Source organism: Candida dubliniensis, chromosome 2 (assembly GCF_000026945.1).
Source record: "Candida dubliniensis CD36 chromosome 2, complete sequence".
Taxonomy (NCBI): Eukaryota; Fungi; Ascomycota; class Pichiomycetes; order Serinales; family Debaryomycetaceae; genus Candida; species Candida dubliniensis.
In genome coordinates this window covers 1,627,376-1,652,348 of record NC_012861.1, presented here as the reverse complement: position 1 = coordinate 1,652,348, position 24,973 = coordinate 1,627,376, and the positions used below count along the sequence as shown (strand labels likewise).

Sequence of the window (24,973 nt, the reverse complement as noted above, 5' to 3'; positions counted from 1 at the left end):
TTTTTATCGTTATTATTAATTCTTGTTTATTTTAATGTTTTAATTTTAATTATATTTATATTTTTGTTGTTCTAGTTTTATATAATAAAATGTAGGATGTGATTCCAAGTATCAAGACAACGATTTAGTTGCACTTGTTATATGCTCCACATTTAAAGTAATTGGAGACTATTCTTCCCTCACCCCCCATTTTATTTTCCTTTCCTTTCCTTTTTTTTTTTGGATTATCGCCTATAAAAATCAATATAGCACCTTGTTTTGTTGTTCTTCTAATCAAATTCTTTACTTAAAGTATCACCTTTCCACCAACGGAAACCAATACCATACCCCCAAGGATCACAAATATATCTTTGAGGATCTTTAACTCCAACTTGATACAATTCATCCAATTCTTCTTTAGTCAAATCTGGTAATCTAATAATGGTTTTAATTCTTTCAAGATTAGAAGATCTTGGTAATGTAACTCTACCATTCAAAATATTATAAGCATCAGCAATTTCATTCTCTGTAACTTGATATTTCTCAGCCAATTCTTTAATTAATGGGATTTTTAAAACTGGAGCTCCATAACTACCAACTGGCGAATAACAAGAAATCAATATATCATGTTTAGCACAATAATCAACTAAATCTTGTTGAGGCAATTGTGGATGATATTCAATTTGATTACAAACAGGGATATGTTTTTTCACTTTAGGTAATAATTGACGAAGTTTTGGAATTGAATAATTAGAAACTCCAATTGATTTAACTTTTGTAGTAGTATCTAAAATATCTTCTAATTTATGATAAACATCAATGAATTTAGTACCATTTGGTGTTGGATCATCATCATAAATCAATTCACCATTTTCATCTTTTGGTATTTTTGGTAATCCATTTTCATCACCATGTAAACAAATAGGCCAATGTTGTAAAAATAAATCAACATAATCAAGTTGTAAATCTTTTAAAGATTCATCTAATGATTTTTCCGGATTAGCCCAATATGATGGCCAAAATTTCGTCGTAATAAATAAATCTTCTCTTTTAACAACTCCTTCATCAAATAATTCTTGTAATGCTTGACCAATATATTTTTCAGTACCATAAAACCAAGCTGTATCAATATGACGATATCCTGCTTTAACAGCAGTGATCACTTGATCTTTAACATCTTTAGGATCTTTAGAAGCAACAGTACCTAATCCTAAGGCAGGAATGGTCTTACCATTGTTAAGTTTGAAATCAATTTCAGTTGCTAATCTCATTATTGATGCAGAGGAAGAGACTTGTTTAAAAATAAAGATAAAAAAAAAAGGAGCAATGAAAAGCAGTTATTAAAAAAAAAAAGTGTTGATGAAATATTGTTTAACTCTATTTTATTGATTCGTTGGCTGTTGCTGTTGTTGGTGAAATTGCTTATCGCGTTGAGTTTAAATTGCCTGTATAATAAACAATTTTACTCGAAGTTGATTACAGGATCATCTTTATTACACAAAGTCCCCCCACACTAAAACTTTGATTGTTAAATTCTTCTTTATCTGTCCAACCTCGTGGTGGGGGGGGGAGATTATCGGAACTGGCAATCCTTTGATGTCCTTCACATTACTTTTCCAAATTATACAAAGCTGGGGTATATATACATTCAATCAAGATATCAACTAACATATATATATACCTTTAATTTATAGTTCTTCAATTATAATTCATGATATATATGAATTGAAATTATTAATACTTACATGATTTACAACTAAAACACAACAAATAAGAAATAATGAAAACAAGACAGTAAAACAGTGGGGGGAGGGGGGGGGGAGCACTAAAAGATAATATAATGGTAATCAAATTTCGAGATCACCAACAACATCTTCATTCTCTTCGTCATCATCCACTACAGCTCCATATTCATCATTCACATCATATTCCTCTTCATCATCAGAATTTATCACTTTGGCTCTTGTAGATGAATTTTCTGAATTCCTTGAACCGTGGTTCCCATTACCATTTGAATAATCTGCCTTATTAATTGCGGCAATATGGATAAAAGTGACTCTTTTCTTCTTCTTGTTGTAAATAAAATAATAATATGACCACATTGGTTGATACGGATAGGTCAAATCTTCAAGAATTGATTCGTCAGAAGGTTGAAACTGATAGATTTGACACGTTTCGTATGATGAGTTAGATGGAGGAGAACTGTTCCCTGTTGGTGTTGAAAATGATCCATGTCTACTGCCACCATTATTTTGAGCAGCAATATAAGGTGACGAGTTTTTCGAAGGTAGAACATCCATATATGAATTTATAATATCCCATATCCAATTCAATATATCTTCCTTTTTACCTAATGAAAGTAAAACATTATTAAACCTGTGCACCAATTCTTCTGGTGATTCTATTCTATAAAAATTCTCCGTTGTTGGCTGTAAATTGGTGAAATCTTGATCTGGGAAACAACTGTTTAAAATGGCAATCAAATAGGCAAAAGTTTTCCTCGTGGTGACATTTTTCAAAGGTCCAAAAGGTGATTCATCAATTGCATGTTCATTATCATCGATAACTCCGGAATCATTCAACGATTGCGATAATAAAGATGTGTTGTTGGTGTTGGTATTGGTATTGTTGTTGTGTTGTTCAATTTTTGGTAAAGAATTTCTGTTAAAATTTATACTTCCCAGATTAGAACTAGCTCTTCTTCTCATATCACTTATCGAAATGGCACTATGTCTTCTTAAATCCGGTGAACTGGCATTGCTTCCAAACATCGAACTTATTGAATTACGTTTTTCTCTCTCTATTGATCGTGAAAATTGATTATCCTCTATTATTTGGTCCAAATGTTTATCAATCGTCTTGAATAATTTTCTATCTGATCCTATGGGTTTGGTGGTAAACAATTCACAACCCCCTTTTATCACCAAATTGTTGTCGGGGGAATGGAAATTTAGTTCTTGATTAACAAGTTCAAGATCAACTTCATCAATGTACTATATGTGTTTTGTTATGTTAGTAAAATTCTAGTCCAGTTGATAGACCAAACAATTTATCCTAAAGAAATACTCCTTGTGTTTGTTTGTCGTTGATGGAACAACACCAACACTATCATCAATAAACAAACGCCGAAGTAGAAAAACAAAGTCAATTGCAACTTTTCTCACAGTGTAATGTACATACCTTCATGTTGTTTCACTTTTTAATAAAAATATTTAGTTCTTCTATCTTGCTTGGATAATTGAATTGCTCTCTAGTAATAATTAATTGTGGTCTTGGTAACGTTGGGTAGATATTAAAATAAAAATTTGACTCGTTCTGGATATATATATATTATTTTTTTTGTTTGTTGATTCTCGTACTTATTTCATAAGTTCGCGGGGGGAAGATATCGTGGTAGTGGACGAGTTTAAAATGGAAGTGGAACAAATTCAAAGAGAGAAACTAAAAAAAAAAAAAAAAGAGAATAGAACGTGTCACGCCATGCACGACTCTGGCACGTTGGTTGGTTGGTTGGTTGGTGCGCCTGGAACAAGTTGGATAACACAATAATAGGTCTAGTTTCCATGACCACCACTACTAAAATAATCATTATTGTTGCTACTCCAAATTTGTTATCTCATTCATTCATTTTATTACTCAATACTTACTTACTTACTTACTTACTTATATTTCTGCTAACCCTTGTGTGCTTATTATAAATCGATACCTTTTGAATCTATTGGAATTGTAGCCATGTGTAGATGTAACTACTTTTGCATATCTTTCAACTTGCCAGCCATCAATAGAAACAAACAATCTGTCAAGTTCAGCACTAGATCTTTTATGATGAATGTTTTCAGTCTGCAAAGATTGCTTTTCATTTACGTTATCATCGTCATCCATATTTGAACTCAATATTGGCTTATACACCTTAGATAGCATGATTCGGTTTTTGATCCTAGTTGCCCATGTGTAGCCCAAAGTCGGGACAATCTTCTTTGTGCCTCTATTTCTCATTTCATGGGATTTAGAAATTAACGATTTCTGTTTTTCTATTCTTTCACGAGGATTCAGGTGGTATTCCTGTTTCTGTGGGGAGTTGGTATTAGAAAGTTTTTGACGTTTATTAGGGTTTCTGTCCTCAAAAGACTTTATCCATTCCATTTCCAAATTCTCAATCTCTTCATCTTTCAACGTTATGCTAGCATTAGGAATACTATTGTATATGGTCCTACTATCCCAACCAGATGACACAGCTGTTTGGAAATCCAAATTCAATGGATAATCGAGTTCTCCCGCTTCTGCCTCAGTGAACGACCCGGATGAATCAAAAGAATAATCACTAACCTGGTTTACTATCACAATAGCAATGTTGAAATCTTGTGCCAATCTAGACAAGTGCTGATACAACTGATATATGTAATACAGTTTTGCTGTTCGTGAAGCATATTTCTGTGACTTGTTGAATCTTCGCAATTGATTCATTTGCTTCGTTTTTACTTCTTGAAATAATCTGTCCTCTGCTATTTCTTCTTCCTGTGCTTCTAATTTTTCTTTTAAATAGGTCGAGTTCATAATAGAATCTTCTCTTCTAAAATGCTGTGCAATAGAATCTATGACCAATAATTTTGTCTTCTCTTTATCTGAATCCAATTTCAATGGTAATTGAGTAAATAGAATATGATCCTGGCTTTCCAAATCTTGACAGTATATATAAGATATCAGATCCAAATCAGTGTCAATATTCGATGAAGTTGTTCCTATGAAATCTTTTAATCTCTTGGTTTCTAAAAATGATTCGGTTGAAATGTATATGTTTTTGCTTGTTGGGAACTCCTTACGACAATTGGATAGTAGTTGGAATAGAAAATGTGATTTCCCACAACCACTAGCACCAAATATTTCTGTTATTTCTCCGATGGGAATACCTCCTCCTAGTTCACGGTCAATACTCGGTAGACCGGTACTGATAAACTCTGAATCCAACAAAACATTCACTGATGTAGGAACAACTTGCAAATCCTTTTTAAGGTTTCTATAGTAATCATTTATTTCTTTCATTGGTCTATCAACAAGACGCGCTAGTTGTGCGTGGTCAGAAGCTTCGTCATACTGAAGTAAATCGTTTATTGACTTCCCATGTTGTTGGAGACGCGTTGTTAGAAATGGAAATTTTGTCGAACATGAAAACTTGTCTGGTCCTAGTTGTTTGTAATCATCCATGCCTTTAAGGGGGGTGGGAGTGTTCTAAACAGTATGATTCGCTTTTATGGTGTATACCAAAAATAATAATAACTTGATTTGAATCAGTTAGCCCTTTTTTTTTTTCCTTCTTCTTAGTAGTTTCCATTCACTGAAAAGTGATGGTATATTTCTCTCTCACGCGCAAGAATACTCTTTCAGATACGCGAAATACACAAAAACTAAGCTGTTTTAACTCAAAAACACACACATATTTTGCTATCTAGATATATAATTATTCTATTCAAGTAAAATGTTCACCAGCCTTAGAAATCATAAAATCTTTTGCCTTAGCAAACCAAACTAACAAACTTGGAGCACAATAGCCAAACAATAATCCAACTCCCCCATTTCTACCAATTGGGATGAGTGTAGTAATCCCGCTGGCTTTCTGGTAGGCTTTCAATTGAGTTGAATTGTTATCGCCCACTTCGTATTCAACAGTCTTTTCAAAAATGGGTTTTTGAGTATATACAAGATCAACTATTGAGTTTGCACCCAGGGCAACAACGTCTCCTAAACATATCACATTGTGGTAATCTTTCAAACGAAGATATTCATCTGTTTCAACATATCCATATTCATTCAAAACCTTCTTAGGGAGGAATTCAGTGTTGGGCAAAAGACCCAGTGTTTCAATGATCAAATCAAATGACTTTGTTGAACCATCTGCAAACTCAATCATTTTGCCGTTGACATTAACCCTCTCGCCATTAACAATTTCTATTCCAAGTTGATTCAACTTGCCTGTTGCTTTGGAACTGGTGGATTTAGGTAATGAGGGCAAAGGTCTAGAAGCACCAGTGTATAATACAACGTTCTTGTCAGAATATTTGAATGCAATTTCAGCAGATGTCTCAACACCGGTACTTCCACCACCAATCACAGCAATACTCTTGGCCGCTTTTATCTCATCACCAAGCTCCAAAATTGCCTTTATGGTATAATTCTGATCATTGTTGTTGGTTAACTTAAATGCTGGTGATTTGGCTCTTGCACCAGAAGCAACGATCAAATTGTCATAATCAATTTCAGAATCGTTGTCGACAAATACCTTTCGATTGGACAAATCAACTTTGGTGACCACTCCTTGGATAAATTTTGCTGTGTGGATAGATCCATTTGTTAATTTTTCAATAGTAGGTTTAATAGGAAATATAGTTTTCTCGATACTTTCTGGTTCAATCAATAATCTTGGAGCTGCAGCATTGAAGTACCCTGAATCGTTTGGTGAAATTAAAGTGATGTTCAATTCAATTGCTGATGATTTGAGCAACGTCTTCAAAGCCAAAATCCCAGCATATGACCCACCAATTATAATAACCTGTTTGTTTTTTTCTTTAGACATAGTGATGTTTGATTGTTGCTTATCCTAGGAATATTCCAAATATTTCATAATACCAGTTGATTATTGTCTAGTATTTATACTCCGAAAAAATAGGGATGCTTAATCGAAGTAAACACAAAGCCACTAATATTTTTTTATCCAATTCTTTTTATGAGGTGAGGAAGCGGAAACGGATATTAAAACTTGAAACTTCCGACGGAGATTGTACTATTCATGGTAGGTAACAAGTCCTCTCATTTCTCTTACTTGAACCCAAGAAAAATTCAAAATAACGTCTGATTGAATGGCAGTTATTGACGATTTCATTACAAGAAGATTAGTACTAGCAACAAATTTTCTTGTCACAATAATTGATGAAAAAAAAAAAAAACTAAAAATTAAAAAAAAAAAAAAAAAAAATTCTGATACGGACTTTAGATTAAATATTAAAAATAACAGAGCTTTTACAACACATGGTCGACTCTGCTGGATCAGCTGTACCCGTGACTTCAGTTTTCATTGGACTTTGTACTTCCTCGGGTGTAAACCAGTGTAGAGAATATCTGGCTTGTATTACAAAAAAGAGCCAAGAAGAGCTATAATAGATGTACCAATTTTCCACAACAATTTTCGTGGGGTACCATCGAGAAACAAAGTTGTCTATTACCAAAAAAAGGTTCATTTAGTTGATCAGTTCTTTCAAATCCATTAACAGACGTTCCGATCGGGAGGATATTCGGTTAGGTTGTCCCCCCACGCTCGTCTTGGGGTTGCTCCCCCACATGGTTTGATAGAGTTATCCCCCACTTTTTTTTATCTTCCATTTTTTTTTTTCTGATTGTATAAATACCTAACAAGATACTTCCAATGTCCTTGTTTTAAAATCCATTATTGAATAACCAATAGAGAGATAATTGAAAATGTCCACTTCAAACAGACCCAAAGTTTTGAGATTAGGCAAAATAGAATTTGCCCAAGAAAAATGGGACGAAGTTGCTGAAATTGCTGATGTCATTGATTGTGAATCACAGAACCGTGAAGAGTTTATTAAAGACTTGCAGACAAAATATAGTGATATCACTAACATTGCTAGAACATATGCATCTGTTGAACAAACTGGTAGATTTGATGCTGAATTGGCTCAATACATGCCCAAAACCTTGGTTTCTCTCAGTCACAATGGTGCTGGTTACGATCAAATCGACGTCCAACCTTTTACTGACAGGGACATTCAAGTTTCCAACGTCACTGTTCCAGTTGAGGGTCCAACTGCTGTTACTGCTGTATTTTTGGTGTTGTCATGTTTGAGAAACTATCAAGAAGGACACCGGATTTTGTACGATGGTGGTTGGGATAGCAAAAAATGTGGAGGTGCTAAATTGGGCCATAGTCCAGAAGGTAAAGTTGTTGGTATATTGGGTATGGGAGGAATTGGTAGAGCTATCAGAGATAGATTGAAGCCATTTGGGTTTACCAAAATACTTTATCACAACCGTAAACCACTTGGTTCTGACTTGGAAGGTGGTGCTGAATACGCTTCAAAGGAAGAATTGTTCAAACAAGCCGATATTATTTGTATCAGTGTTCCATTAAACGCTCACACAAAACACTCCATCAACAAGGAGGCTATTGGTCAAATGAAAGATGGTGTCATAATAGTAAACACTGCTAGAGGTGCTGTTATTGATGAAAAAGAGCTCCCTGAGTTGCTCAAATCAGGAAAGATTGGTGCATTTGGTGCTGATGTGTTTGAAAATGAACCAGAAGTGTCGCCTGAATTGTATAAATTGCCAAATGTTGTCAGTTTGCCACACATGGGTACCCACACCTATGAAGCTATCAAGGATATGGAAGATTGGGTTGCTGAAAATGTGGTGTCATGTTTAAAAACTGGTAAAGTGAAAACCATTGTTCCAGAACAATACAACATGGAAATAAAACAGGGCCCATTAGTTTAAAGGAAAATACGCTTTCAAAATTGTTGTTGATAAGTTTTGTTCATAGTCTGTAAGTGAAGTCGAAAAACAAAAAGGTGCTTGAAATTATCCCAAAAAATGTATCACACTTTGTAGTCTTTTATCTCCATCAGGCTGAATTGCATTGTCTTGAATTTAAGTTTTTACTAAGAATCTCCGCAATAATTTCTAGTTTAGTTTTTGAAAATGTATAACTCCAGTTATTTTTTTAACTTGTTTCATGTTGCAACGTCAAAAAGATCTTCATAAAGATGAGCGGCATATAAAGAAAATGTAAACAAATAAAAAAAAACAAAGCACTACTAATAATTCAAAATAATAAATTTACACGGATAGCCAGCGTGTTAAAAATATACATATATATATAAACAAGAGATATTTCCAACAACGATTTGAAAGTGCATGTATGTTTTATCTAACATTTTCTGGTTGTTCATCTCGTGTGTGTTGTTTTAGTTTATTATTATATTTATCGCCTTGTCATTCGGTAAAACCGAGATTTTCATCAATAAATTTTTCAGCTGCGAATTCCGATAGTGGACAAGCTAACAACAACCGAAAAAAAGTAAAGAGGAAAATTTTTCAACTGACAAATTAATCCGATTAATCTAGACCGTCTTATCAGTCATAGGAATAAGTTGTATTTGACAAACGCAATCGCAAAATAAAATACTTTTACTTATTGTTTTCTTTTATCTTAATTAGATTCAATTTAGAGAAAGAGATACCAATAGAAGTTTCACTTTAATTAATTATTGCAATATTCGTAATAAACTAATTGTGTGTGTGTGTGTGCGTGTGTGTGTGATAAACAAAAACGAGAAAGAGAGAGAGACAACTTCCATCAAAAAAAAAAAAAAAAACAACTTGAAATCCCAGCACTTTCGTTGTCTCCACGATTTTTTTTTTATTATTATTTTTTCACCATTGGAAACATTACTTATAGACAACTGAACATTGGGGGAACCCTGTCAACCAATCTATATTATTTAACAAAGTACCATATTGTGTTGTACTAGAAGAAAGTCATTTTTTGTTTTTGGAAAAGCAACAGGAACTTAACGAAACAAGCAATTCGTAGCTCAGAAGATAAAAGGACAATACAATTATATCATAATGGAGCATCAACTTCAATTTTTACCCAAAGACTCTGTTGAAATAGACTACGAGGCGTTGCCTGATGATGCTTCATTAGCTGCACATTTAACAGCCGGTGCATTGGCTGGTATAATGGAACACACAGTGATGTTCCCCATCGATTCCATCAAGACAAGAATGCAAATGAATCTTTCAAACTCGGAAATATCACGGGGTTTGTTGAAGTCATTATCTAAGATCAGCTCTACCGAAGGGTTTTATGCATTGTGGAAAGGGGTGTCTTCCGTGGTATTGGGCGCAGGTCCAGCTCATGCTATATATTTTTCAGTATTCGAATCGACTAAAACGTTTTTGGTTAATAGGTTAACCAACTCGCCACATCTGAACAGGATTGTCACTGATGAAAATCACCCTCTTATTGCAAGTTGTGCTGGTATAACGGGTACTACAGCCTCGGATGCTTTAATGACCCCATTTGACATGTTAAAACAAAGGATGCAAGCAAATGCTGCTTATCAGGATGGTAAATCAACATCGGTGAGATTGTTCAAATTAGCATCAGATATATATAAAGCTGAAGGGTTGAGTGCGTTTTATATTTCATATCCAACGACTCTTTTAACTAATATTCCATTTGCTGCCTTGAATTTTGGATTCTACGAGTACTCGTCGTCATTATTGAATCCATCTCATGTTTATAATCCATACTTGCATTGTGTTAGTGGTGGGATTGCTGGTGGTATAGCTGCAGCATTGACTACGCCGTTTGATTGTATCAAAACTGTGTTACAAACAAAAGGAATATCACAAAATAAGAATTTTAGGCATGTCACCGGTTTCAAATCTGCTGCTATTGCCTTATTGAAACAGGAAGGTGCCAAAGCGTTTTGGAAAGGTTTAAAACCCAGAGTCATATTCAATATTCCGAGTACAGCTATATCGTGGACAGCATACGAAATGTGCAAAGAAGTTTTGATCAGAGGGAAAGGATTATAATTTTCATAGACATCATACTGCTTGGTATTTATTTTTCTAATTTGTAAATAATTTCAGATAACGATTTGTTTTAGTACTATTTGTATATTAACCAGGTCTTAATACTTCTTCTATTCTTTGTTTTTTATGCCAATAGAACTTGTTCTCTATACCTGTTACACTGCTGATTCCGGTGACCTGACCGGATAATCATCATGACCTAATTGCCTTGATTAACGCATCTGCTCTGGCGATATGAGCTAGTTCTCTTGGGTGACGTGATAATCGTTGGGCAACAAAGGAAAACAAAACACAAGAACCAAGAAACCCTAGCAAGTTAAAGAACGCTGCCCGAGAATACAATCGCTCCTCCTCTTCAGTTCGAAATGATTGGAAAATTCGTCGTATGCTTGCAAAAATCATGGAATTGTTGTATTACTTGAAATAGGATAAACAATTCCTCCAGAATCTTGTATGTCTCTGCATTTTCAATGACAATAATTTTTTTTTTTACTCCCTTTTTGTTTTTTTCCGATCTTTGAAAGTTCGAACCGGTGTTTTCAAAAAAAAAAAACATACTCTGAAAAAGAAAAAATAGAGAAACGAAACACCAGCTTCACTCAATTTGCTTGATCGACAACTGTAAAAAAAAGACTAAAACCTGTCTCAAGTCGATGATCGGTATCGGGTGCTTGAAGTTGACTTCAAGTTCGCATATTGCACTAAACAGCTTGTGGTAATTGAATACCTACAGCCAACCATCCACGGCGCCATTCCCATACGAAGTAAGCCTTTTACAGCCTTAAAACTCCGTGTATATTTCTTGTAACACCGCCCATGCGCTTTCACGCTAAGGAAGAAGCTCTCAGGAGCAAAATTTGTAAAGGATGGAGCGTACCACCGAATTTCCCACCCGCGTTGGTCGATAATGAGTTTATAAGCAAACTCCTTGTGTTGACGGGTCAATGCGAAACGAAATCAGACGAGTTTAGCGCGATTACGCCAAAAGCTTGGAGTAGTCAAATTTTGAGGCACATGAGTTCTTTTGTATGGTTGTCGTCCCAGTACACGGAATATGTCTCGAAATGCAACCAATCCTCTAAGAAGTAGTCGTTGAATATTGGTAATCAGTTCAATCTGAAATACCACGACCAAGCTCTACAATTCTAATTCAAGTCATCGAGGTGCCTGCTTTCATTAGAATTTGAAATGCATGAAATTTATGTGTTATACTAGCATTTACAACGAAAATGGGTTGAGAGCAATTCTATAGATTAAGAGGAATTTGTTCAGCTTTTCCCCTCCTTGTTGTAAGACAGTATATAGCGCCCAATCACAGAATGCATCTCTTTCTCTTTCCCGTTATTTCATGGCTAATTGACCACCTCAAATGGTTTTTATTGTTAATTCATTTGTCACTCATCTCTAAAACTGAAATTCAACACTAATTAAACTGGCCATAACTACAAATGTAAACAACAGCAGTTTAGTAAATGACCCATTTCTTTTCATTTCAACAGTGAGGTCTCTCAAAAAGAAATACACAATTATAAATGTACGTGTGTACAAAGTAAAAAAAAAAAAAAAAAAATTTCTTAATTAATCAGCAGATACGTGAGTGAAAAACCATCAGTTTAACACAAAAATACCAATTCCAAGTTCGGAAATGAAGCCTAGTTGGGTATTTGGGGTCTCATAGTTGTTATAGCCAATTAAAAGTGTCCATTTTCAGAACTGTTTACGATTGCGGCCAATAAATTCAATTAATTAAGCCTAAGAAAAAAATGAAATAAAATTAACAATAGAGAAAGAGTTTCTTTTTATTTGCGAAGATTTTTTTTTTGTGTTGTGTTTAATCTATTAAATCAATTTTATCAGAAAAATCTATTGTGATGAGCAACTTCAGAATTGTCATGAGGAGGTGGAGGAAATAACTTTTGAAAAAAAAAAAACAGAAACTTCTCCTTTCTATGTCAGATCATCTCTCATATTTTCATTTGTAAGCTGTTATGAACCAGTTCAATTTTAATTCAATCTCTAGTAGTATAAACCACGCTTTAATTGCTAAGTAATTCCACTGTTGGACAATTAACGTAAATTCATCCCTTTTCAAATTGAAACTTTTTTATCTGTCACAGGATTTCCTGTAATGTTTGTAGATACGGCATTTTTGTTTTTGTGGATATCTAAATTTATATTATTCTTGCCGAAAAGCTGTTTTTTTTTTGCTAATTTCACGTCATTTCTTCTAGTTGATTTCACTTGTTTCTATTATTTAAAAAAAAAAAAATTCTATTCTACTGTTTGTACTATAAATACAAATCAGTTTCCCCCCCTCTTTTCCTTGGTTGGTCGTGATTATTTTATCTGTAAGAGAAAATATCAGTAAAGCCTATAGCTCCCACAGCATCACTGAAAGAAAAGGGAAATCAAACCAGGATATAACTTCACGTACTTGAAAGCTGTTGAATTAATTAGGTCTTCTTTTTTTTTTTTGTTAATATGACATCTTATCAGTCTAATAATCACTTTTCGGAAGAAGATAAACGTTTTTCGGGAGACGAGAAAACATTTTCCCCCTCCGATATAGTTGAAAAGGCAATAGTGGAGGAAAAATCCATTGGGGTCGAAAAAGCAGAAATCTTAGCTAATCAATGGAAACACACGTTTTGGTTCAAATTGCTTTTAGGGTTTTCTGCATTTCTTTGTGGTTATGCTTATGGTCTCGATAGTCAAACTCGATATGTTTACACTGCTTATGCAACTGCCAGTTGGTCAGAACACAGTTTATTAACAACGGTTAACGCTATTACTGGGGTGGTGGCAGCAGCAAGTCAACCGGTCTATGCAAGATTGTCTGATGTCTTGGGACGGTTAGAATTGTTCATTGTTGCAGTTTTGTTTTATGTTGTTGGTACTATTATTGAATGCCAGCTGCCAACCATCAATGCTTATGTTGCTGGTGCCGTCTTGTACCAAATCGGATACAGTGGTATTATTATTATGTTGCTATTCATTTTGTCTGATTTCTCAAGTTTGAGATGGAGATTATTTTTTACATTATGTCCGTCATTCCCGTTCATTATCAACACTTGGATCTCCGGTAATGTTACTGCTGCTATTGGCACCAGATGGAAATGGGGGATCGGGATGTGGGCTTTTATACTTCCATTGTCGTGTATTCCTCTTGTGTGCTGTATGCTTCACATGCGTTGGTTAGCTGGTAAAACCGAAGAGTGGAGAGTTTTCAAACAACGTAAAACAAAGTTCCAGGAATTGGGGGTATTAGGATTTACCAAGTACTTGTTTTGGAGATTAGATGTTATTGGATTATTGGTGTTAACTGTATCATTGGGTTGTTTATTGGTCCCATTGACACTTGCAGGTGGTATCAAGGAAACTTGGCAAAAAGCTCACATCATTGTACCAATAGTCATTGGAGGTGTCTTGATTCCCGTGTTCCTTTTATGGGAAGGTTACGGAGCTCGAGACCCAATTGTACCACTTCATTTAATGAAAGATAGAGGTATTTGGTCGGTCGTTACAATTTCCTTCTTTTTAGACTTTGTTTTCGCTGTTGAATCTAACTTTTTGTACACAGTGTTAATGGTGGCAGTCAATGAATCGCAATCATCGGCTACCAGAATTGCAAGTCTTTCATCATTTGTATCCGTTGTCACGGGTTTCATTTTCGGGTTATTTGTTGTTTATTTTAGACGTGTGAAAGGATTTGTCGTATTTGGATGTGCTATGTGGATGGTTGCATTTGGTATCATGTACCACTTTAGATCCCAGTTGCATGCTCATGCAGGGATCATTGGTGGTATGTGTTTGATGGGATTTGGTACCGGGTTCTTTTCCTACCCAATCAATGTCAGTGCACAAAGTTGTGTTACTCATGAACACATGGCTGTGATTTCATCAGCATTGTTTACCACCTACAGAATTGGATATGCTGTTGGTTCATCAGTGGCAGGTGCAATTTGGTCGCAAATGTTGTACTCAAGATTAGTCAAATACCTTAGTGATGCTACTTTAGCTACAAGCGTTTATACTGATCCATACACGTTTATTGCAACTTACGTTTGGGGGTCCCCAGAAAGAGAGGCTGCAGTCAAAGCTTACGGTGAAGTTCAAAGAGTATTGATGAGTGTCTGTATTGCATTTGTTGCTCCTATGATAGTATCGGCACTCTTTATGAGAGACCACAAATTAACCAATGAGCAAAGTTTGGAAGATGTTGAAAAGCAAGAAAAAAAGGACTCATTAAGCAATTTTTTTAGCAGATTCAAGAAAAGACAAGCAGATGTTTAGAAATGTATATATGTACTCAGCCAATAATGTTTATAGCAATAATGAAACATTTTAATAATGATTTAATTAAAGTAGTAGCCCACGGTTACACTGGCGATTCAATAACACACAACTACAAAGGGTGTAAAGACTAGTGTTAACGATAATTTTGTGTGAGTGTCTTTTTTTTAATTCACGCCAAATCTAGGGCTATAGCCCTAATGGCATAACATACACGTGCACATTTCTTATCCTTTTGACACTACTAATAAAAAAAAATTTTTTTTGCTCACTATTCAAGACATACACTGTTTTCGCACAATTACAGTCTTACCAACAGGAAAAGAAAAAAAAAAGGAATCTAGTAAATGAAAAATTGAAGTTTGGTTCTTTTAATACTATCAATCAACTAGAGTCACAGCATGTTAATTCCAAAAGAAGACAGAAAGAAGATCCACCAATACCTCTTCCAAGGTATGTAAATATGAATTAGAGACTGGAACAGAATATGGCATTTTTAAAGGAGTCCCAATAAGTCGAAATTTCATGAAAGATAGACAAATTATATCATAAACAATATTCATAAAGAAAGATTTCAATATTCATAGCAATAACATATCGAAGAGATTCAGTAATTACTATTCAAAGGAAACTTATATTTTACTGGGGGCGTTTATATTAGACTACCAACCAACATATAAATGAACTACACCTTTTTTTTTGGCCATATCACGTTTCAAGACATATCTAAATAAAATATGAAGAATAAAAACTTGGATATACTAACACATGTATTATAGAGGGTGTCGTTGTTGCTAAAAAAGACTACAACCAACCAAAGCACGATGAAATTGATACCAGAAACTTGTACGTCATCAAGGCTTTACAATCTTTGACTTCTAAAGGTTACGTCAAGACTCAATTCTCATGGCAATACTACTACTACACCTTGACTGACGAAGGTGTTGAATTCTTGAGAACTGAATTGAACATTCCAGAAGGTATCTTGCCATTGACTAGATTGAAGAATGCTCCAGCTGAAAGACCAAGACCATCAAGAGGCGGTCCAAGAAGAGGTGGTTACAGAGGTAGAGCTAGAGACTAAATATGTTAGAGAAAAAACTGCACTATGAGGTCCTTGCAGCATTTTGTATTTTAGGTTTAATTATGTTTTGTCCATTAGTTAATGTTGGGAAAAATATTAAATGAACGGGAGTGAACTATTTATTATATATATGTAGTAGCTCAATTTTTTTTTACCATGAATACTTTCATGTACAATATATAAAATAAAAAATAATATTAAGCATAAACAAATGGGTAAGAGGTGTAGCAAATCAGATAGGATTAGTCCCGCTACAACTTTGGGTATCACATATAAAACCAAAATTAACATTGTAAGGATTATAGAGATCGTGTGTTTCGGTCAATTTTGGTTATTTCACAACCTTCCCTATTTTTGTTGTTGTAGTGTAGTGTCTTTTTCATAGATTTGTTGTTTTGACAGAGAGAACCAAAAAAAAAAAGCAAAGGAAAAAAAAAAAAGGAATAAGAATAATAATTAACAAATTAAAATTAGCCATACAACCCCAATTTCAAAATAAAGTCAGGATACTTAAATTGTTGATACTCATATTTTTTTTTTTTACTACTGTCATCATTAGTTGTTTTTATTTTTGATACATATTTGAAGGAAAACAAAAAAGGGTGCATTCATAACTATTTATTATCGTGTTACAACTTCTAGTTCAACAGACCCTTTGTATATTCATTTAGTCGAGTGACCTATTCTAATTTTTATAAACATGGACGATTTGCCTCCTCAACCCACGCCTCAACAATCCTATCTGCAACTGCAACATCATAGCTCTCAATCCAGTCATCACTCCCATCATAATAATGTGAACAGAAAGTATCCTCAGCAAGCGCAGCAGAATCAATATAAGGTTTCATACAGACCGCCTCCTCAACAACAACAACAAGCGCAACCACAACAGGCATCGCCGCACTATCAACAACAGCAAGTACAACCCCAACAGCAATATCAGCAATACAATCAACCTCCACAACAAGAATACTACCAACAGGCACCAGGCCATTCTCGTGTGCCACCACAAGGAGGCTATCAACAACCTTATCAGAATATTCCTCCACAACAACAATATGGTAACGCACCACCTCCACCTTCAATGCAGTACCAACAACGTCCATCGTACTCTCTGCCTCCACCGGCTCAACAACAAATATATCAACAACACGCACCATCACAACCTAGCCAAGCTCCTCAATACCAACAACAAACTTCCAATAATGGACATTATTCAAAGCATAATGTCTCCAGGGACTCCTTAGAAACCACTAAAACAACTGCAACCACTTCCTCAAAGCAAAAATTAGAGGGCGAATTGAGATCAGTTTTCGAAAAAGTTGATATAAATGGATCTGGCAGAATTTCCGCTAAGGAATTGTCGCATGCGTTGTTGAACTTTGACCGTTCCAGATTTCAAGACTCTACTATAAGGCTTATGATCAATCTTTTCTGTGGTCCCGACTCGGCTACAAAATCATTAAACTTTGAACAGTTTGTTTCCTTGTGGAAATATCTTTCTGCTTACAAGAAATTATTTATTCAAGCTGACACTAATAAATCCGGAGATATTTCCTTTGGGGAATTCCAAAAGATATTGGAACAAATTGGTTATAAATTGGATATTGATTTGGTATTAAATTTGTTTCAAAAGTATGCTTTATTAGAAAGTGGAGGAGTTGGAAAATTGAGATTTGATAATTTTATCGAACTATTAGTATATTTGAGAAAATTAACAGATGTGTTCAAGAAATATGATAAGGATTTGTCTGGTACTGCCACAATAAGCTTTTCAGATTTTTTGTTTGAGGTTACTAATTTAACATAGAAATGTCGAAGAAGTTTGCATTTAATTTGAGACTGAACCTTGTAACTAAATTCCAATTCGTTTATGAAATAAGAATAAAAGAGAATCGTTTCACAAAATAATAAATAGAGCTACTTTTGTCTGTGTACTTCTTGTTATTTTATATTTGTAATTTTATTATCCAAATATTCCTCTCCCCCCTGTATTGTAGTTCTAATTCAACTGTAAATTTAAAATGTAAATAACTAACACACACTTCACACTATATAAAATAACTCTTCCAAAGAACACCTTCAAGATCTTGTATTTGTTCTTCGGTAAATACTTTGCTGTCAATGTGCCAGCTGTCTTGTCTGTTCTTTTTGAATTTCCCTAAGGACTCTTTTGCAGTCTTACCAACAATTCCCGGTATACCGGTTGACTTGTTTGCCAATGTAGTTAATATTTTAGGAACCCATTTTGGTGGTGGTGAGGAAAACGCAAATGCATGTACTAATGCACCTAAACCTAAAGTGGCACCATGCAATTTTATGATATCATCATTTTCCATATTCTTATAACCAGTTTTTCGGTATTTCCTTCTCACTTTATCTAATTCTTTAGAATAAAGGTCACTATACTTTTCAACCAACCCTTCTACTTCTTCTACTGGTGATATATGAATCAAGCCTGATAATGTCTCAGCAGCTGACTCTCTTATTTCTGCGTGCTTATTCTTGAGCAATTTATTGGATAAATTGAAAACACGCTCTCTTTGGTTTCTAGTCAACTTGAATAAGTTTTTGAAATACACAGTCTCTGTAAATTCTCCCATTACTAAAGTTTGGACAAGGTTTAACTCCTTTTCAGCGAAATGCTCCAACATGCTGATTACGTTCTCTAAATAATCAGTGGTATAGGGGATTTGCGACACTTTTTTCAAAACCGTAATTGGGTCAATGTTTCCCAACTGGCACACCTCTCTCAAATATATCAATTCAAGCAAAAAAGGAATAATGTGCAGGCACACATAAAATTCAAACATTATGGACAAATTAGTATTCAACTCTTGTCTTATCCATATCAAGACGGTCGTGGCTGTGTATATGTAATTTGTCTTGAGTATTTCTTGCGGAGTCAAATGCTGACATTCTTTTCTCCAATGCTCAATTTGGGCAAATAACTCAGGTATTATTGTAACAATCTTGCACTTATCACGTCCATCATACAACATTAAACCTTCTTTCCTGTTACAGTTCTGAATAAATGTCTTACTATCGGATATTGATTCGACATAATAATTGAATGACAATACTGCCATCAAATTACCAATTTGTGATCTCACTGCGGCATACCTGTTGTTGATATTTTTCATACAAAACTCTAAAACTTTATCTGAATTTCCAAGACGCCACGAAATCGAACCGATGACTCCTCTCATATATGCAATTCTAGTAGAATCTTTGAAAGCGGTGTCTGAATTAGGGTCTAACTGGAAATTGAGAATCACATCTATCACTTTGGGGAATCTTCTAACATCGGTATGCCCCGGAAGAAAAGCTGAAAAAACATGCCAAATACCTTGATTATCAGGAGATAAATCTTCATTCAAAATTCTCTTCAAGTACTTGCTGACATATTCATCTCTTTCTTCCCAAAATTCCGGTGACATTGTCTTCGACCCAAATAAAATACCTATGATTAATTGAGCAGTGATTATGTGGGCACTTTTTTCATCTGGGACATAAATCTCATCAATAATACTTACTAAATCATGGAATGAAAAATTCTTGGTGTAGGCATTAGAAACTAAAACCACCAATGCCGCAATAACAAACACGTCCATTACTTGAAAAGATGAATTAACCTCCGCGTCAGTCACCCATAACTTCACTATTTTTAAAACCCAGTCTTTGCTAATAAATTCTGAAAATGTTTTCAATGTCTCTAAATCTGAAGGATTCAAATCAAGTTTGTAGAATGGTGCAGGATTCACTGCTAAAAGAGAGTCCTTCCAGAATAACCAACCTACACTTGGCTTGTAATCAATGTAATAATTTGGATACTCTGTATTTTGTAATTCTTCTTGCCACTTTGCCTTATAGGAAACTCCATGGTCAGGTCTGGTGTCCACGATTGTTAAATGAGGAGAAACAAAGTTCAAATCGTACATCAGTTTGATGTCGTAGTTATATTTGGTCAAGGTACAAAGCTTGTTGACAACTCCACTAATACCTTGTAAAGCTTTTCTTGAAATTAAAGGATGATCCAGTGCTGCCTCTTTGTGGAATAAAAGTAAAATGTCTAATCTCGTCGGTATTTCCAAATATGACTGCAAGTTCAGCAACAACTCCAAGCTCAGTACAGTGATCTTCCAGTGTCCATTAGTGCTTTCGTCTGCCAATATTTTCTCTTGCAATTTTTCAAGTTTTTCAAAGTAAATCTTTCTCTTGTTTTCCTTGGCCAATTTTACAGCTTTTATCTCCAAGTCAATAAACTGGTCAGGTGGTCTAATAGAATCAATTGCACTTTCATTAAGTAAACAAACACTGCTTGGTGGTGTCAATCCTTTGCGTACATTGGAGTACAAGACGTACGCAGAACTGTAAACGTTTTGGTTGTCAACATTCAAGCAACGGTACAACAAATCCACATACCTGTATATATTATAGAAATCAGTTTGCAATCTGGCTCTAATCTTCTTGATGGCAAAGATGCTTAACCCGCTCTCTATTCTCTGGTGATCGTCCATTTCTAATGCTTTGGCCAAGTGCTTGAATGCCGACTTAATAATAAGACTATAAGAGCCATTTAATCTTTTCATTGCATCAACCAATATACTTTGAGCATTAGCAGATATGTTAGAATAGGTAGACACAGAAAGTTTCACCACGTCTTCCAATAAGAGCTTATCTAAGCTTGTTTCAGTGCGTGAGGTTGCATGCAATGCAACTCTAAACAGATGGTACAACTCCAATCTAGCTCCAATGGCAATTCTGGTAAATGGTTTTCTAACTCTATTGATAGTTTGAAGATAACTAACATATCCATAATTTATCTTTGCATGACTTGCATCAAGTGCTCTTTCACGGCCCATATCTGAAAACCAAATGCCAATAACAAACAAAAAGTCTTTGAAAATTTTGGTATTATCGGGGAAGTTCTCCATTAAGAATTTGTATATGACGTGTAAACTCTTCCCGATCAATTCTCTTGTTTTGTGGACTTTGGAATATAAATCAGCAAATTTCCTATTTTCCAGACCTGTACCAAAAAAATAGTTTGATGTGTACAAACTCTTCTCTCTGAAAGTTATTGCAGGGTTCATACTTGACATATGGACACCATTGATTTGTGGTGTTGCTCTTCCAGATTCATCATATGCGGGAGCAACTGATTCAGATCTGCTTAATGGAAATGACTTGGCTTCAAATCTAGCCATGGGGGTTTGGCTTGGTGAAGCGGGCTTCGAAATAATACTCTCATCGTCTTTTTCTCTACCTCTGTTCTCTTCTTCCTGTTTTTTGCTGTCTCTTAAGTCATTATCACCTTGTTCAAATTCAGAAAGGATGTCGAAATCCTCATTGGTCAAGTCATTTATAATTTTTTCCATATATTCTGGAGTTCCCTCATCAATGGAATCTTCTCTCTGGTTTGACACTCGAGCCAATTCTCTAATTTGCTTCAAAAGCAATAATCTTTGCTGAATGGATTCACCGTCATGGTTTATTTTTGGAATATTTTCCTCAAATGATGGATCCAATAAAAATGAGACACCACTCAATGAATAAGCCAAATACAAAAGCATCAGTCTGATATCATCCACAACCCCTGAGGATGACTTTAAAATTGAATTTTTTTCCTTTTCATATTCATGTATCAATCTCATGGAATTCTCTAAACTTTTGGAAACATGAGCATTGAAAAAATCAACTGCAAAGGTAACATCTTGTTCTGAAGGAATGAACCAATCAAAAGTGATATTTTCTTTCGAAAATCTAATGCTTTGGTTCCAAAACCCTCCCCAACATTTCTCATCAATACCGTACTCTTGTTCATAGGCTGGAGAAATTAACCTGCATTCATTCACTTTGATTTTTGTGACAGTCTGCAAAACTTGGTTTACAAGATAAGCAGAGGGGAAAACCACAGGACTCTTGACCTTTTCCATTAAAAAGAATGATAACTCATAGACCTCTGATGACATGTCAATAATTTGGTTTCCGGCATTCCCAATCATCTCGTTCAAGATCGTTAAATACCAGAATAGTGCCTGATCACGTGGAACAATATCAACGCCACCTTTGTAACCTCCTGCTTCGTTTTCATGAATTTCATCCTTAATTTTCTCAATGAGAATGCGAGCATTCTTTTTGAAAGCTTTTGGATCACGTTTGATTATACCACCACAAATTTCCGATACTGTAGTAGCTATTGTATGATATGTATTATTGAACACAAACTCAAAAAAGTCGCTCCGGAAATGCTTGAACAAGTCATCTGAAATTGATTCAAATATAATGTATAAAAACTTTGGTAATGAAACTGCAAGACCGCTCTCCAAACCTACGCTTATTTCTGGATCTGGTAGATTCTCCAAAAGCAAGGTCAATCGCTGGGTTAAACTCTTGATCAAATCCTTAAATGCACTTGTTGATGATTTCAATGCTTGAACTTCTAAATCGGCATCGACTTGGAAACTTTCAATGTTACCATCGTAAATCTTTCTCTTCAAATAATCAATATGCCCTTGAGTAAATTCCAATGCCAACATAGAATCCCCTTCCCCATTAGTCAAGTCATAAAAGGGTGCATAGTTGGCGATAGATGTGAATACCTCTAAACTTTGCATTGTTTTTTCTAAATCATTTGAGTCGATTCCAGGCAAAGCCAACAGCAATATTCTCGTAGCATGAACTCTATATACCGGCGTAGATACAATAAATCTCGACAATGTTTCAATGGTGCTAAGGGCTGTAGACACTCTATGAGTAGATATTACCCCTTCCATAGACTCATAGATATCTAAAAGTGTATTCTCAAGAACATACTCTGGCTCTAAGAAAGCTAAAAGCTGCAAAGCAGATATGTAATCGCTTCCAACCTTTTCTTTCTTGGACTGAATGCCTATTTTGACAATCGGCAATAATATGGAAACAAATTCCTTGACAACGTTTCTTGAGAGTTTAAATTCTTCTGGGATATTATTATAGAAGCCACGACTTTCCACTTCTGAATTATATCTTTTATGAAATTGATATATCAATGCCAAAATCATTTTTGAAATTGGTTTCGTCCAATCGCCAGTATTGGACGGATGAATGTAACTTTCAATTGCATTAACTAGTGTGCGCAAGTGGTTTAAAATCCCTCCTTCGGCTAAAGCCGAGTCTCCAATCATTGAGAAAACAATTGTTGAGGCAAATCCGTGGAAATACTTCAACTTCATCGAAGAATATTTGTCCATCATAATACTCAAACTATTGATTAATGTATTCATCATATACTGCATCTGATCTGCCGTAAAAATCCCAAACTTCCCTAACTTCAAAAACTTTCTGGTTTCGATATCGTCATTAATTGTTGACAAAGTAGACATGGCAATAATACCTAACCTAGAGCTTATTTGTACATCAAATCCATTGGTTTTATTCAATTTTTCCCACATATAGAAAAACGACTGGATGTAATGACGAATATCATTTTCATCCTCCACACCCTTAGGTGTGAAAACCGTAGGGAAAAGTGACAAAGATGACATCACCAAGGCAGAGCTATTGACAGCAAAATATGAGCCGATTCTTTCGTAAATCTTTGGTAAACAATCCCTCTCAAAGAAATAGTTGGCTCTGCTGGCAAGTTTAATCAATTGCTTGTGATCTTTCTTTTCAAATATGGTTAACCCTACATCAATGGCAGCAAAATGTAGTTCTAACTCTCGGCACAAATCTTCCCATGGTAATCTCAAACCATGGCTGTACAACAACAATTGATCCTTTGTCAACAACTCGAAAATTCTAATGTAAGTTTTCAAATTCACATGTTGACCACGGCAAAGACAAATTGCATAATATACTCTAGCCAAGTTTACTCTCAATGTAATGGGCATATCGTATTTCATTTTGAGCCACACCATTAATTCGTGTGACCAAGTCTTCACACCAACAACTGCAGCTGACTTTGGCGATTTCTTATGTTGAGTAGTAGCATCTCTGTCTCCTTGATCTTCTTCGTCCTCTTCTTCCTCTTCCTCTTCTTCTTCCTCCTCTTCGTCATCAGAAATTTCAAAATCATCAGAAATACTTTCGTCGTTGCCTTCATCGCAACTTGGTTCATTGTTCATCTCAAATAAGTTTGTTTCCAAAGCCAAATCAACATCCGAAATAACGTCTTTTAAGGCAGCCAAGTCTTTGGCACTAACACTAAGTGAGCCTTGAATATCTAATGTTTTGATTGCAATATAAAGATGAGACACAATGTGACTTAAAAACTTAGCTTGGTCTTGTGGACTTTCAATTTTATATGGTAACAAGCTGGGTAAATTCAAAGTTCTTGGTTTGGATCGGGCATAAAACCTTGATGCAGGATCAAGTTGTAATTTAGTCAATTCCTCGGGATCTTCTGGATAATCCAAATTGTAATGCTTTTCCCTGGTGGTAACAATTGTTCCAAATGATGGTCTTCTTACCATATGTCTTTGCACTTGGCCCATTGTATTAGGAGTCAAAGACCTCAATGGTCCATCCTGTTCAAAGATTTGTTGTTTGAGATGGTCCAGAGAAGCAACCTTGGGAACTGGATGTGGGACATGCTTTAGGGGAACAGGAGCAGACACATTAGTTTTAGGCACCTTATCCACCTTTGTCTTCTTCTCGATAGGCAGCATATCTGGTATAATTGTATGTTTTGGCTATATTGTTTTATTTTGATTTTTTTTTTTTTTTTTTGATTTTGTCAATGTTTGATTTATTCTTTCCCAAAAATAATAATTATATGTAGATATGTTTAGATGTATGTATATATATATATGTAATTAAGAAGGTAACTAAGATGAATTTGATGGTGGCAATATTCTCTTTTTTTTTTGGTTGTATTTTTTCTTTGAGTGGAATTATATATTAATGTTACTATGAGAAATTTCCTAATAAGATTTCTTTCTTTTCTGTTAGGGCCAGAAATAAACTATTACAACAACATTTGTAGTAACTCCATAGCTAACTAAAAGAATCAAA

At 35.0% G+C, this 24,973-nt stretch overlaps 10 protein-coding genes across 10 annotated transcripts; 5 read left to right on the top strand and 5 right to left on the bottom strand. All coding sequences in view use genetic code 12, as the record gives it.

Annotated features, from left to right (window-relative positions):
* Nucleotides 1-269: 269 nt before the first annotated feature.
* On the bottom strand, nt 270-1,250 carry CD36_22310 (D-arabinose dehydrogenase [NAD(P)+] heavy chain, putative; the record flags this gene model as incomplete). The annotated part of the gene is made up of 1 exon (XM_002418661.1): nt 270-1,250. The coding sequence occupies one exon, from the start codon at nt 1,248-1,250 to the stop codon at nt 270-272; it is 981 nt and encodes a 326-aa protein (XP_002418706.1).
* A 576-nt stretch (nt 1,251-1,826) lies between these two features.
* On the bottom strand, nt 1,827-2,750 carry CD36_22300 (repressor of RNA polymerase III transcription, putative; the record flags this gene model as incomplete). Its single annotated transcript, XM_002418660.1, has 1 exon — nt 1,827-2,750. The coding sequence occupies one exon, from the start codon at nt 2,748-2,750 to the stop codon at nt 1,827-1,829; it is 924 nt and encodes a 307-aa protein (XP_002418705.1).
* An 892-nt stretch (nt 2,751-3,642) lies between these two features.
* On the bottom strand, nt 3,643-5,181 carry CD36_22290 (DNA repair protein, putative; the record flags this gene model as incomplete). Its single annotated transcript, XM_002418659.1, has 1 exon — nt 3,643-5,181. One exon carries the CDS (start codon nt 5,179-5,181, stop codon nt 3,643-3,645), a length of 1,539 nt encoding a protein of 512 aa, XP_002418704.1.
* Nucleotides 5,182-5,443: 262 nt separating this feature from the next.
* CD36_22280 (mitochondrial cell death effector, putative) lies at nt 5,444-6,547 on the bottom strand (the record flags this gene model as incomplete). The annotated part of the gene is made up of 1 exon (XM_002418658.1): nt 5,444-6,547. The coding sequence occupies one exon, from the start codon at nt 6,545-6,547 to the stop codon at nt 5,444-5,446; it is 1,104 nt and encodes a 367-aa protein (XP_002418703.1).
* An 899-nt stretch (nt 6,548-7,446) lies between these two features.
* Nucleotides 7,447-8,484, top strand: CD36_22270 (2-hydroxyacid dehydrogenase, putative; the record flags this gene model as incomplete). The annotated part of the gene is made up of 1 exon (XM_002418657.1): nt 7,447-8,484. One exon carries the CDS (start codon nt 7,447-7,449, stop codon nt 8,482-8,484), a length of 1,038 nt encoding a protein of 345 aa, XP_002418702.1.
* Nucleotides 8,485-9,618: 1,134 nt separating this feature from the next.
* CD36_22260 (mitochondrial RNA-splicing protein, putative) lies at nt 9,619-10,596 on the top strand (the record flags this gene model as incomplete). Its single annotated transcript, XM_002418656.1, has 1 exon — nt 9,619-10,596. The coding sequence occupies one exon, from the start codon at nt 9,619-9,621 to the stop codon at nt 10,594-10,596; it is 978 nt and encodes a 325-aa protein (XP_002418701.1).
* A 2,481-nt stretch (nt 10,597-13,077) lies between these two features.
* CD36_22250 (ferrichrome permease, putative) lies at nt 13,078-14,889 on the top strand (the record flags this gene model as incomplete). The annotated part of the gene is made up of 1 exon (XM_002418655.1): nt 13,078-14,889. The coding sequence occupies one exon, from the start codon at nt 13,078-13,080 to the stop codon at nt 14,887-14,889; it is 1,812 nt and encodes a 603-aa protein (XP_002418700.1).
* A 401-nt stretch (nt 14,890-15,290) lies between these two features.
* On the top strand, nt 15,291-15,973 carry CD36_22240 (40S ribosomal protein S10; the record flags this gene model as incomplete). Its single annotated transcript, XM_002418654.1, has 2 exons — nt 15,291-15,342; nt 15,669-15,973. The coding sequence occupies 2 exons, from the start codon at nt 15,291-15,293 to the stop codon at nt 15,971-15,973; spliced, it is 357 nt and encodes a 118-aa protein (XP_002418699.1).
* Nucleotides 15,974-16,673: 700 nt separating this feature from the next.
* Nucleotides 16,674-17,783, top strand: CD36_22230 (calpain small subunit homolog, putative; the record flags this gene model as incomplete). Its single annotated transcript, XM_002418653.1, has 1 exon — nt 16,674-17,783. One exon carries the CDS (start codon nt 16,674-16,676, stop codon nt 17,781-17,783), a length of 1,110 nt encoding a protein of 369 aa, XP_002418698.1.
* A 241-nt stretch (nt 17,784-18,024) lies between these two features.
* Nucleotides 18,025-24,627, bottom strand: CD36_22220 (bleomycin resistance protein, putative; the record flags this gene model as incomplete). The annotated part of the gene is made up of 1 exon (XM_002418652.1): nt 18,025-24,627. One exon carries the CDS (start codon nt 24,625-24,627, stop codon nt 18,025-18,027), a length of 6,603 nt encoding a protein of 2,200 aa, XP_002418697.1.
* Nucleotides 24,628-24,973: the final 346 nt, after the last annotated feature.